Source organism: Astatotilapia calliptera, chromosome 3 (genome assembly GCF_900246225.1).
Source record: "Astatotilapia calliptera chromosome 3, fAstCal1.2, whole genome shotgun sequence".
NCBI classification, from domain to species: domain Eukaryota; kingdom Metazoa; phylum Chordata; class Actinopteri; order Cichliformes; family Cichlidae; genus Astatotilapia; species Astatotilapia calliptera.
The window spans coordinates 29,689,096-29,703,128 of record NC_039304.1 but is presented as its reverse complement, the minus strand read 5'-3'; the positions used below and the strand labels follow the sequence as shown (position 1 = coordinate 29,703,128).

Genomic DNA, 14,033 nt, shown 5'->3' with positions numbered 1-14,033 from the left:
AAATAATACATTCTAAACAAATTCAAGTATTGATATCCACATTTTTTAAAATGTAGCCTTCAATTATATGTTGGCTTTCACTCACTGAAATTTAAAAGCCTTTACTTTTTCAAAGCAAGTTAAAATAATTACACCTCTGGAAAATGACCAGCACCAAAAGATTGTTTGAGTTCAAGTCACAAAAAGTAAAGCTTCAATCTGAACAAAAAAACCCGACTGGGTTACAATTAATGTATTTGTTTTAATATGTTCTGTGTAAAAACGAAACAAAATGCATGGAACAATTTGTTTCCAAATAATGGGAAACCCCCAGCTATCCCCACCTCCAATATGAACATATTTCCAATAGCAAGTGAAAGTAACCTGGGAATGTCTACTGGGTTTAAATGCAACAAGACACACAACATCGCCGCTTCTTGCTCATTCACTGCAAAAATGCTCGGTAAGTTAACCCTAGAACCCAACAGAAATATTTACACCTGCATTTTGAAAATGTATATTTTAAATAACTGAAAAAGACAATTGGATGAAGTTTTAAGATTATTATCTATAAATCTGTAAGTTGCAGCAACCCAAGCTGGATGCTTGTCTTGAGAAAGGACAAATTATTATTTTATTAATCTTATCACCAGATTGCATTAATTATTTGATATGAGTAATGTAGTAAGGTCTGTTTTGGGAATTAAATTTAAATCTCAGTTGGACTTTTCACATAGAGTAATAATCGATAATAAGTGTACTAGTCAGAATAGAAACAGAGTAAGAAATGCAACAGTGTGTGTTTGTGTGCATTGTTGTTATTGTTGTACTAATTAATTATATATTATTATATTATAATTGCCATTATTCTCTTCTGTAAGGGTCAGTGAGGCAGTCTAAGGATGTATGGATCAACTTAACAGGCCCTGGATTTGAGCCTTTGACAGAGGCTTTCTTTGGGCCAACTATTACAGTTTTGCAGGAAAACATGGGACCAAAACGAGTCACAGCACAAGCAGAAGACACAGGTATTCAAAATAAATAAATAAACACAACTTGTGTGTGTGTGTGTGTCATTAGGCAATATAATCTATGCAAGCCATTAATTATTTCCTCTCTGTGTACTGTAGCAAACTAGCTGAGTTAACATCAGTAATCATTTATGTGACGACGTAAATAAACAGTCCTAAGCAAAGACAATAATTTCTATTTGTTATTCTAACTCATTTTGCTTTTTTAGTTCCACCAACTATGATTGTCATGGAAGGAAAAACAGCTGGGGTTCAAAAGTACATCAAAGGTAACAACATCTTTGAGGAGACATGAGTGTGACTTAGTTGCATTCCTCAAGTAAACCAAGCTTGCCCTGTTACAGAGTGCTCTCCTAGTCTCATGCTTTTCTTATATGGAATAGCACAGAGGTAACCTGCGGAGCATATTTAAATTTTCAATGGTTTTCCTTCCTGCTTTCTTTTCCCTCTAATAAGAGCACACATAGGTTATTAATGTTCTGTCTTCATTTTCAGTGGAAAAAATGTACAGGATTGTCCTGCTGGGAGGCAGTAAATCTGGGAAAAGCAGCCTAGCAAACAGCGTGTTGGGAGAAGATGTGTTCAAAGTTGACAACACTGAGTGCCAAACTGAGTCCAAATCTCTTCATGGAAGAAGAATTACCCTGATCAACACTCCTGATTTCTCTGGCCCAGGTAGATCAGAGGAGGAGCTGAAGCCTGAAATACTGAGGTGTATCACTGAGTGCACTCCAGGGCCTCATGCTTTTCTCATTGTGCTCAAAGTGGAGAAATCCACAGAGCAGCAGCAACAGAAGGCTGTTATTGAGAAAATACGTCAGTATTTCTCAGAGGAAGTTTTCAAATATGCTGCAGTTGTCTTTATTCAGGATGGACCAGACTCAGATGAAATGAAGATGAAAGACTTTATAGATCAGAATAAATATCTGAGTGATCTAATGAGGAAATGCAAGAGCCGATACCACATCATTAATAAATACAGCCGACAGGGTGACATCAGCCAGTCCCAGGTTACAGAGCTGCTCAACACAGTAGATCAGATAGTTGCAGAAAACAAAGATCGGTGCTACACCAGCAAGATGTTGCCACAAGGAGACACCCACAATAAGGCTAACAACAGTGTCTCTAAGAATAAGATGATCAAATTGACAGGCTGTGCAGCAAAATCAGTGGCAAAGGCTTTCTCTGGACCAGCTGTTGTAGTTTTAACCCCAGGAACAACAAACGGAGCAGAGGAATTAATTGGACAGAAAGAACCTATATCAGAAGTGAAAAACAAAGGTTCCCTGACAGAAATGACAAGCAAGGTAGATGGAAAAACAACAAAGAAAACAGGAGAAGAAGGAGGGAAGACAAAAGAAGATCCACTTCTCCAAGGAGAAAGAGAAGACGGCAATGTTGCTCAAAAAGCAGGAGGACTGGAGTGCTTTGTTCGTTTTCTGTTTGGTGTAGTTGTAGCAGCAGGAGCACCATTATTAAAGGAGGGAGCTGTATTTATTGTATCAGTCATAGCAAGAGCGATAACATTAGTGGCTTCAGCTTTAGACTCTACACCACACGCAGCAGGAACAACAGATGCAAGAGCTGGAGGGCCAGCAGCAAATGTGGTAGAAACACTTAGAAGAGCCTTAGGTGATGGTAACGTACCAGAATGGGTAAGATGGGTAATAGAAAAAATATTCAATTTATTAGAGTGGATAAGAAATGATTGTGACTTGTGGATAATTGTTTTCATCTCGTTACTTCTGACATGGTATCTTCTCAAAGTACCATTTTTTGGGACACTTCTGGTAATTTTGCTGTTTGTGTTTTTTTTTAAGATTCATGACATGATCTAATTACAACACTAGACAGAACTGTATGATTGTGTGACTGGTTTAATTTAAAGACCAACATCATACATGTTTTAAAAGATACAGGATGCATGATATGGTCACAAATATTGTTTAAGTCATTGTTTCTTTTGTTTTTGTTTTCTTAAAAAGAGATATTCTACTCCATGAAGAAAAAAACATTTTTTCTCTTTGTCTATCTTTTTGTTGTAATATCATATTTCCAACAGAAATTATTTTCCAAACATGTATACATGTCTTGTAGTTGATTCAGTTTACTATGGGTTACTGTACTTGTGTCTACCTTTAGATCATAGGTGTCAAACTCTGGCCCGCAGCCTACTTACATTTGGCCCGCGAAGCCATACCAAATTACTATCAGAGATGGCCTACTGGTATTATACAGCTAATATATATATTGTTTAGTATTAAGCTTTGCTTGTTCCATATTCAGTTTTACAGCAAAACGTGTTTGAGTCCATAAAAAAAAAGATTCATTCTCATATCTGGAGGAATAAATATATTTCAATAAATATTAACGTTAGCCCGCAACTTTGTTCCAGTTTTGAATTTTGGCCCACTGAGTATTTGAGTTTGACACCCCTGCTTTAGATTATAAAAACAAATACATAATCCAATCAGAAATTAGTGTGAACTCAGTTTATGCTTTCTGTCTTACCATATTCTCTGTTCCACCAAAGAATTATAACTGCTTTTATGTAATGCTCTAAAAAAATGTAATAATATGGAATTAGTAAATACATCTTAACATATATTTTGTCTTTATTCTGTACGTCTTTGGGTATAGTGTATCAACCTTGTGCAAGGTTTCTCTTTTATGTATAAATAAGCAATAAAGCAAATAATTAACTGTGTTTTAGTTGCTTCCTTTAATCACACCTAAGGCTGAAACCACGCCCCCAAAAGCCTTATCTGGTGTCTCTATAATGACATCAAACTCTAAAAATCTTGGTGCATTATATATACATTTTCAGAAATAGTGTAATGTAAAAAGTCTGTCTCTGACACGAATATATCCCATCAAGCCTGCTGGTGGGCAGCAAAGCATGCCCCAAACCACTGATTTTTATATATTTATTATGTTTTTGTCAGCTTGTAAAGTTCACTTTTACTCTGTCGAATACAGAAACAAACAGGTAGAGTCAGAACTCACTAAAACTATAATGTTTTTAGTACAACATGCTGATGTCTGACCTTTGAACTATGACCTTAAAGCATTACATACTAAAATGGTGTGTATTATAATCTTTATATATATGACTGGGGCACAACTAGCTGAAATCTTTGGCCTCTATGAGCTGTAAAAGCTTTAGATTTTAAGTTATATTCATGCAGTGTGAGATTTTGCGAAGCGTTATGGCGTCATTGTGATGTCACAGGGCATCGTTTTGAAACAAAGTATGTTGCGCAGCTCTCTCTCTCTCTCTCTATGCCCTTTCATATGAGTAATTATTTATTTAATAAAAACTTTTTATTTTAGTTAAAATGCAGAAAACTATATCCTTACTGCTTCCATATGAGTTACAGTTAGGATTTTTTTCTTTTCTTAATTTTGTTTTGTATTCCCACGTAGTACATTTTAAATTATTTGTAATTGAAGTGCAGAAATCCAACTTTAATTCAAGTAATTTTGGATAAACTGTTTAGTAATTACAGTGATTTTTCTATACAAAAGGTCTTATCACACACAATACAACAACAGCACTGCTGAGCAATGAAAGACAATAATTTCCTGGTCGAGCAAAGTGTAGCATGGCACAATCACACCAATCAGGGAGCATTTACACATGGCGTGGTTTGACACATTTGCACTGTAAAAAAAAAGGGTATTGGCTGCAGGAAACATACAGTAAAGACTATGTGAGGCCATTAAAAATCATGCGCAGTGCCAATTTTGGGTCTAATAGTTGGGGCAGTTTATCCTTCTTTCTATGTGAAAGGGTAGAAACAGTAACTTATTTTAAGACACTCAAAATTAAATAAACAAACTCAAATAATTTTAACATAATAATTTGCCATCACAGCCACCTTCAGTTTACTTCAGTTCCTCCTTGTTTGTTTGTTTTTGCTTTGTATTCAAAAAGTGAAAGCATCCTCTCTTGGAGCATTCAGGACAAACCAGTTCTGGGTAGAGGAAGTACTGAAAACAAGGAAGGAGGAAGAAAAACAAAGAATGAAAAAGATGCTTATGGTTTTAGAGTTTGTTGATCTGTGAAATTCAAGAATGTGTCAGCACAACATCAATGATGAAAGGCTTACTATTCACAAGTGAAAAACAAATATAAAAAATAAAACAAAGCTCATAATCATAGACTCCACATGCATAATTTACCATTCATGAGTTCAATTACAAAAAAAGACTGAACAGGTATGGCTTGTTTGTTTTCTAAAAAAGAAAAACATGGAAGCTGAAAAAAAAAAGACTTCTGGAATAATTTGGATAGAAGGACAGAAGAGACTGAGGTGGAGGCGTTAGCTGTGCGACGTTTGATGAAATCCAAACCCAGCATATCAGCATAAACACGTCACAGCACCACACAGTGGTGGACCGGTGATGAGTTGAGCTTCTCTTACAAACACGAGAAATGGAAACTTTGCAGTTATTGAGTTGACAGTAAACACCTCTGTATGTCAAAGCACTCAAGAGTAAAGTTTGTGATGCCATCTGTCCAACAGTTAAAATGTGATAGAAATTGAGTCATGCAACAGGAAAATGAAGAAAAAATGAATAGCTAGAAAAGAAAAAAAATCAAGGTGCTCTCATAGCGCTGTCAAAGTCGAGGCCTCAGCTGGCAGGACTTCAACAGCACTGTGCAAAAACCATTCATGGCAAAATCAGGAATTTCAGTCATTATATTACATGTACATTTTCAAAAAAAATATTATTATCAGGTCAAACGAAATTTACTTGGTTTTACTTTAGTACACACCGTCGTATTTTTCTTAATGGTCATCTATTTCAATAAATAAACATTTGATCTTATTTATTTCGTTTGCATTTTATTCAAAATCATTTCTTCATGTTTATAAAGAGAAACAACCATAATTTCAGTGCATTTTTTCTTATTTGAAGCCCTGGAAGAATACCAGGACTGGAAGATTGGCTACTAAAAAGACTGAAAGAAAAACTTAAATCTCAACAAGGAAACAGAATGAGTGACATTGAAGTTATTTGTTTTAAGACTTTATAAATGCAAAGAGGAAACAAAATGTTGCTTACATTGTGTTTCCTTGTAAAGGGAAATCTCCAGTTATCCACACCCCCAAATATTTCTTACAGCCGGTGAAACTAACCTGGAGAAGGGTAGGTCAAAAGCAACAAGACACACAAGAGTTATCAAGCTCTGCTCTTTGCTGATTCACTTCAACCAACATGCCCGGTGAGTCCTTTTAATGCTAAACTTCTGCAGATATAACATCTACATATTTTAGATAAAATGTTATTGGTTTCGATGGGCCCACACAGCCTGTTTAAAGAAATGACAAATCACTTTGGGTATTTGTGAAGCTTGAATCACTGAATTATTCTGTTAACCAGGTGACATCACCTGTTTGATCTGAGTAAATGCAGACCGATCCAAAATAAAAAGCCAAACTCCAGAATCATCATAAAAACAGATTATTACTTGAATGTTTGTTTTTTGCATGCTCACACAGACTCGAGCTTTGAGTTTGTCTTTTCTCTCTTGGTGTGTATTTGTATTTGTGTTTCTGTGTGTATCATTAAGCAATACAATCTATGGAATGTATGATTAACTATTTCCTCTCTATGTAATGTAGTAAATTAACTGATGTGACAATATGAATAAACAGTCCTGAATAAACTGAATAATGTTATTCTTGCTCATTTTGCTTTTTTAGTTCCATCCAAAAAAGGAAAAACAGCTCAGGCTCAAAAGTACCTCGAAGGTAACAACATCTTTGAGAAGAGTGTGACTCAGTTGTATTCCTTAAGTAACCAAGCTTGCTCTGTTACAACAGAGGAATAACTCAGAGTAGTCCAGGAGTGTCAAGTTTCTGACTTGTAACGTTTATCCTTCCTGTTTTCTTTTCCCTCCAATAATAGAACCAAATGTTGCTATTTATTTATTGTCTTCACTTCCTTTCAGTGGAAAAAATGTACAGGATTGTCCTGCTGGGAGACAGTGAAGCTGGGAAAAGGAGCCTAGAAAACAACATGTTTGGAGAAGATGCATTTATAGTTAACAACACTAAATGCAAAACTAAGTCCAAATCTCTCCATGGAAGAAAGATTACCTTGATCAACACTCCTGATTTCTCAGACCCAGGTAGATCAGAGGAGGAGCTGAAGCCTGAAATACTGAGGTGTATCACTGAGTGCACTCCGGGGCCTCATGCTTTTCTCATTGTGCTCAAAGTGGAGAAATCCACAGAGCAGCACCAACAGAAGGCTGTTATTGAGAAAATAAGCCAGTATTTCTCAGAGGAGGTTTTCAAATATGCTGCAGTTGTCTTTACTCAGGATGGCCCAGACTCAGATGAAATGAAGATCAAAGAGTTCATAGATCAGAATGAATATCTGAGTGATCTAATGAGGAAATGCAAGCGCCGATACCACATCATTAATAAATACAACGGACAGGGTGACAAGATCAGCAACCAGTCCCAGGTTACAGAGCTGCTCAACACAGTAGATCAGATAGTTGCAGAAAACAAAGATTGGCGCTACACCAGCAAGATGTTGCCACAAGGAGACACCCACAATAAGGCTAACAACAGCATCTCTGCAGACGCTCCAGACACAGGAAGAGCTGGAAGGCCAGCAGCAAATGTGGAATTAACAGTTAGAAGATCCTTAGGTGATGATAGCGTACCAGAATGGGTAAAATGGGTAGAATGGGTAATAGAAAAAATATTCAATTTATTAGAGTGGATAAGAAATGATTGTGACTTGTGGATAATTGTTTTCATCTCGTTACTTCTGACATGGTATCTTCTCAAAGTACCATTTTTTGGGACCCTTCTCATAATTTTGCTGTTTGTGTTTCTCTTTGAGATTCGTGACATGATTTAATTACAACACCAGACAGAAATGTATGATCGTGTGACTGATTATTCAGCCTCTATGAGGTGTACTTACGATTATTAGATATATGTCTGCATTTGAGATTTTGCAAAATGTTATGGAATCATTATGATGTCAAAAAGGCACGTTTTTTTTTAAGTGTGTTGCACATCGCTCTCCATATCTTTCCATATATATGATATATATAAGTCTGTCAGTATGTTTCTTTTGCTTTACACAATGTAGATTAAACTTGGACTGTGACTTGCACTTTATTTGGTTTTTTGAGGGTCTTTTTGTTTTGTGTTTTAGGTGAACATTGACCTTGGGTGCTAACAATGAAGGTCAAATTCAAACGCTTAGCCAACCTAAGCCTATTAACAAACAGGCAGACAGAAAAGAAACAGAAAACGATTACATGCTCCCTCCTCTACAGGGGAGAATGAGGTAACATTCATTTTTTTCGTGTTAAAGGTTGCTTGTAGCATATGTGTGTATGACAGATATTTGCATTATTGCTGGGTGACCAGTTTGCTGAGAAGCTGATATGAAACACATGAAGCTTTGAATGATAAACAAGAGCGTATCCAAGTGTGTGAACAGCAAAATATTTAAATCAGCAGTTAGGCTAACTAGCTAATTTATACTAATTTCACTTGAGTTTAAGTGATTATGTGCTACTTTTAAGCAATATGCAATACCCCTATAATAAAATAGGTAACATCTCATATTCTTATTAAAAGCAAAAAGAAGAGGCACATTAGCTGACTGATCATTCTCACAAAAAACTACTCATAAGCCTATAAAATAATAACACATGAACCTGTTAGGACAGAGTTTTGCAGCTCTGCATGATGATAATACAGCTCTGGAGAAAAAAAGTTACCAACTAAGAGGAAGAGACAAAAAGACTGTTGTATTCTTTTTTAAGTCTCTATTTTATTTTGATTTCCATTTTATTTGCAAAGTTTGTTTTTACTCTCAATCCTTAAAAACCACTGATAAAAAGCAGGGTCAGGAGCACCTGAACATTTTGGCTTGAATGATCATGTCTATCTGTGTTGTATGTGTCTGTCTTCATTATGTCTCTATTGGCTTTTTCTCTCTTGAAAGGAGAGAGTGTGTCATCAGCAGTGTTGGTCAAGTTACTTGAAAAAAGTAATCAGTAACTAATTACTGATTACTTCTCCAAAAAGTAATCCCGTTTCTTTACTGATTACTTATTTTCAAAAGTAATTAATTACTTAGTTACTTAGCTACTTTTTAAAAACACGATTTACAACCTGAATAGTTGATAAAGCCCAATTCTACTTTTTCTGCATAATCCATCATACAAAATGTAATCAAATGGAAAGGTCCCTTTTTAAAACGTGTTTTATTAGTTTTAAGCTTTTAACTTTATGCATCAAGCAAAAATTTAATTATATGCAACACTCTCTGACTGGAAGAAATTTGTTTAACATTGAAACCTATTTTCTGCACATTCCAGCACATAAAATAAAATATTTTTTGTGTTTACACTCAGTCTTTCAAATAGATGCAAGTAAAACACAGCAGAAAATAAATAAAGTCAAAGACTAGCAGTCCTTTTGCTCTATTTTCACCCGTAAAGCAGGAGTGTTGTAGGCGGAGGTTTGCCCTGGTGCAGGTGTGCCGCGGCGGTCAGTGGAAGAATCCGCGAGTTTCTCTGTGAATTTCCGTGGTACGGAAATACGTGGTAGCGCACTCGGTGCTTGCTTGGAAGTTTAGGGGGTTTTTTCGCTGTAAAAAGAAGTTTTCTTCTCACGCACAACGGACGCTAATGTTTTTGTCACTTTTTATGGAATCAAACTCAAAGTAAGGTCAGTACTTCCACGCTTTAAACGCTGCATGCTCATAATCTCTCCGCACTCCATTTATTATCCATTGTTGATCTGCACACAGCTGTTGTCATGAACATCGTACTCGCTTACTCGCGTACTCGCGGGAAACAAATTTCCCACGTGTGGGACTAATAAAGGTTATCTTATCTTATCTTATCTTATCTTACGTCACTGTCATGAGAATTTCTCGCAAAAAAATCACGGGTTTTAGTAAAGCGGTAACGCAGCGTTCCTACAGGAAAGTAACGGCAACCTAATTACCGTTTTTGCAATAGTAATCCCTTAGGTAATCGGATTACATCTCTGGTAATCAGTATTTGTTTGTGTGTTTGTTAGCAGTTTAGCATCCAGAGATTTTAAGATCTTGTGTTCTAATTTTGTGTGAAGGTTGATACCAATAACAGCTCACGTTGATTTAATTTAGGTGAAAATCACATCAAAGTCAAACCAAATGTGATAATGAGCAAAGATTTTATGTTACCCACAATTTTTTAATGGTCATCTTTAAACTTCATAAGAATATACTAGGCCTTGGGGGACATGAGTACCTAAGTTGAATAAGCATTTGACCTTGGCTTCATGTTTGAAGATCAAACTCACCTTGGAAAAAAAAAATCAAGAAATCATATTGAGTAAACATCTTATTTGAAAGGACATGAAAAGAGCTGTAAAACACATCTTGATCCTCTTTTATTGCCACACCAACTGAAGGCTGTTCAAGGCAAAGTGCAAGGCAATATGTTTGTGTTGGCTGTCATAGTAGTCTAAGGAACTTGGAAAGAAAGCAACTGTAAAATCTTGTTGCTTTCTTTCGAAGCTCCTGGATGACTGAGAACCATCACAAACAGCTGTACAACACATTTTTATGTTTTTTCCATGCAGTATGTCACCTCACGACATCACAATGGTATTATAACAGGCTAAAGTTAACATGTTGTATATTCATAAAACAAAGTTTTTGCTTTTTCCCTTTCGCAGGAGTTCCAATCTCCAAGTGTTCTTATTTATTATAAGTTATTTGCCTTTTTTTAATCTGCTGCCAGTCACTCATCCAAAATACATCTTTATCTGAGATTTCCTGTTTAAATAAAGATACATGTGTAATATGTTAAACTGCTTCAGAGAAGCTGCCACATTTAAGTCCTCAGAAGTGAATTTCATATATGCTTTATATGTTTTGTATAAATACAACCCAAATGATTAGAACTAAAACCATCATACTTTGGACACCAGATGGCACCACCATCAAGCTCTCTTGTCAAAAATGCACTGCCTACATAAAAGAATCTGTTGCTGGAAGGATTTTTTTTCTGTGAAAGAGACAAAATGCAAATTTATTAAACTGATTGCCTATTTTATCACTTAAAAAGAAAAAAATGATACTAGCTGAATTTAAGTTTCAGATTTAATATGAATTTTATTTTAATTGTCAAACATATCAGCCATATTTCCTTAATGATAATCATTAATCGCCAAATGTTTCTACCATTACAGCAGAAAAATGTGTACATTTTAGTACAACTAGCATCGTTCCATTTGTTTGGTTTGTCCATTCATGCACAGTTTTCTAAGCCAATCTTGTCCATATTGCATCAGTATTATTGAACTTGACCCCTGACACAGAGCAGTGCCATCTCCTGTTTTCTTGTCCAGAGATGCTGCACAGTCCAGTCCAGGCATTGTGAGGTTTTTCCACATACCTGTATGCCAAACAGCTGTATGTACAACACTAAGATGTTTTTCACAAAATAATGTCCTATTTAATTTCACATGTATCAATCTGCTGCCTTACTAGTATTGTTATGGCTGTGTGCTGGCAGGCAGGAAGAGAGGACCCAAAATGCAGGACTCACAGAGGCAAAGGTAACTCAAAAATACTCAGCTTTACTGCTGAAAAGCAACTGAACAAAAAACTAACTAAACTGAGAGTACACAAGAAAATAAATAGGCAGGCTGCCAAACAGAAAGTGAGGGTGAGCAGACGTTAACGACACAACAGAGAGCAAAGGAAACACAGGGCTTATATACACAGGGGAGTAATCAGGGAATGGGCAACAGGAGGGAGACACAGCTGGGAGAGATTAGGGCTAACGAGACAGGAGGGAAGTAAAATTTAACACACAGACATCAGACATGAACCTTCAAAGTAAAACAGGAAACGAGAAACAATTTACAAAGACGCAGATACAAAATAGAACCAGAACATGAATCACAATACAGAAATATACCAAAATATAAGAAACTGAAAAAGCTGGGTCAAAATGACCCAGAACCGTGACAGGTACTCACTAAAGTGTGTTTAGTGTGTTTTATTTATTCAGCCAAACAGCGTTTTTCTATGCCACAGCCGTTTTCTATCTAACATGCACACTCCGATGAACATATCGGAGAGCAACTTGGCATGTTTCACGTGCCGTCTGCAGCAGCCACAGATTGAAACACCAACTTTCCGATTACCTGCTCTGCTTCCTGAACTACAGCCGCCAATAACTAACCTATGATTAATGTTATTTGTCCACAACTGAAACTCAGCACTGTGACTGCTTCAGTCATTGTACTTGTATAATTGCCAAATAGTTTGACCTTACTCAGAAACAAGTTACTCCACCCTAAAACGTGGTATTAGCATTCGGCTGTCATCTTTTCACTGTGACCCATATTCTATGAATCAGGATTCATAGGTAGCCAGTAAAACATGTCATAACTTTTTTTTTCAATTAAAAAACAAAAACACCACGTCCAAAGGGACAGAATCAGCTTTTTGGTATTTACCTGGATGATTAAGCATGCATCAAGATCATTTTTAATCATTTTTCTGTTGCATATTGATGCCAGGCTTATCTTCTAGTTATCCCTCGTTCTGTGTAAAAATAGGTGTCTGAAATAACCATATTTTAACACTCAGAAATGCTGTAAAATGGATAAACAGTGCTGGTATTGACATGTTCTAGATTGAGATATTATGACAAAGTTTTTAAAAATACAGGATCACAATAACAGTTATCAGCTGGTTTCAAAAAGATTGGATTTGATGCAGTGATTGCTTTTTAATAACTGAAGTTCATGCACTGCAATGCATGTGTCAGTAAACCTTTAAGAATTCACTTCTTGGCATACTTCATGCATATTTAATTTTGGAATATAACAAGGTACTCGCCAACATTTTTACAGAAATCAGCAAAAGAACAATTATCATGTTTGTCACGGTCCCCTGCCTCTCTGGCTGGCCCACGCTCGCAACAGGTGTTGTTTGTGCTTCTGTCTGTCTGTCTGTCTGTCTCCTTCTTCCTCTGTCGCCTGAGCGGAACGGGTTTCTGCCTTTGGCCTACACACCTGTGGAGGATGATGAACACCTGCACCTCATTTGCCTGCAACTATTTAGAAGGAAGAAGCGCAGTACTCATCACTGGATTGTTGTTTGACTTGGGCTAGTGAAAGCCCGGTTAGAAACTATTTGCATTGTTCGTGTGAATTTTGCGTCACTTGTAGTTTGACTCTTCTGTGCACAGATATCCTGGACCTGTTCCTATTGCCTGTGGAGGCTCGAGAAAGAGCAAGAGGAGAGTGGTAGGCGAAGTAGCAAAGGAGAAGAGAGAAGACAGCTTTTTCTCGTCCCTGTCCCCTTGGATTCCCTGGAAACTTGACCCCTGCACGACTACATCACCTGCTTCACTATTGTACATATGTGCACAATAGTTCTTTCGCACAGTTGGCCAAGTGTAGAAACACACTGTGAGGTAAGCTCATACTTAGTTTGCTGCTGAGAAACAAGTCCAACAGGTACAGAAACAAAATAAAAGGCGTAGTCACAACATTCACAGGATCTAAGTAATCGTGTGTCTCTCCGCTGATTTTGCTTTCTTCCAAAAACATGGAAGGTAAGTCACACTTAATACCATGTCTTCTGTTTTAATAAATAACATAAATGTGGGATCACAAAGGAAGAAACTTCTCTCCACCAAACCAAAATTTATTGGCTTAGTCAGTCAAGGTTATCTACTCCACTGAATACCTAAAGTAATTGTATAAATGTTACCTAATATATTGAAGGGTGTAATATTATAGCAGAAAATTACAGAGCATATGCTTTCAGCTACTTTCTACAGCTAAGTACTTACTGATTTGTAAGCCTTGGAACATTTTACTTTTACTTTAAACAAAGCAGACTGGACCATCATTTTTCAGTTAAAGCTTGTATATGTTGTCATAAAGGTTTTATTTCACTGTACTGTAAGTTTTTGATTATTTTGTTTTAGACAGTGTAATATATAAATAACAGACA

The 14,033-nt window shown here is 36.4% G+C and overlaps 2 protein-coding genes across 2 annotated transcripts; both read left to right on the top strand.

Annotated features, from left to right (window-relative positions):
* The first annotated feature begins 1,513 nt into the window (after window positions 1-1,513).
* Window positions 1,514-2,848, top strand: LOC113014136 (GTPase IMAP family member 4-like). The gene is made up of 2 exons (XM_026155453.1): window positions 1,514-2,440; window positions 2,831-2,848. The coding sequence occupies exons 1-2, from the start codon at window positions 1,514-1,516 to the stop codon at window positions 2,846-2,848; spliced, it is 945 nt and encodes a 314-aa protein (XP_026011238.1).
* A 3,346-nt stretch (window positions 2,849-6,194) lies between these two features.
* Window positions 6,195-7,980, top strand: LOC113012992 (GTPase IMAP family member 4-like). Its single transcript, XM_026153486.1, has 3 exons — window positions 6,195-6,243; window positions 6,725-6,772; window positions 6,973-7,980. Exons 1-3 carry the CDS (start codon window positions 6,237-6,239, stop codon window positions 7,896-7,898), a joined length of 981 nt encoding a protein of 326 aa, XP_026009271.1. The 5' UTR covers window positions 6,195-6,236; the 3' UTR covers window positions 7,899-7,980.
* The last annotated feature ends 6,053 nt before the right edge of the window (window positions 7,981-14,033 follow it).

Excerpts from the sequence above, each read along its gene's own strand:
- LOC113012992 (XM_026153486.1), top strand. Across the intron at positions 6,773-6,972 it reads GGCTCAAAAGTACCTCGAAG|TGGAAAAAATGTACAGGATT; the intron begins GTAACAACATCT and ends ACTTCCTTTCAG.
- LOC113014136 (XM_026155453.1), top strand. The coding sequence starts at position 1,514 with ATGTACAGGATTGTCCTGCTGGGAGGCAGTAAATCTGGGAAAAGCAGC.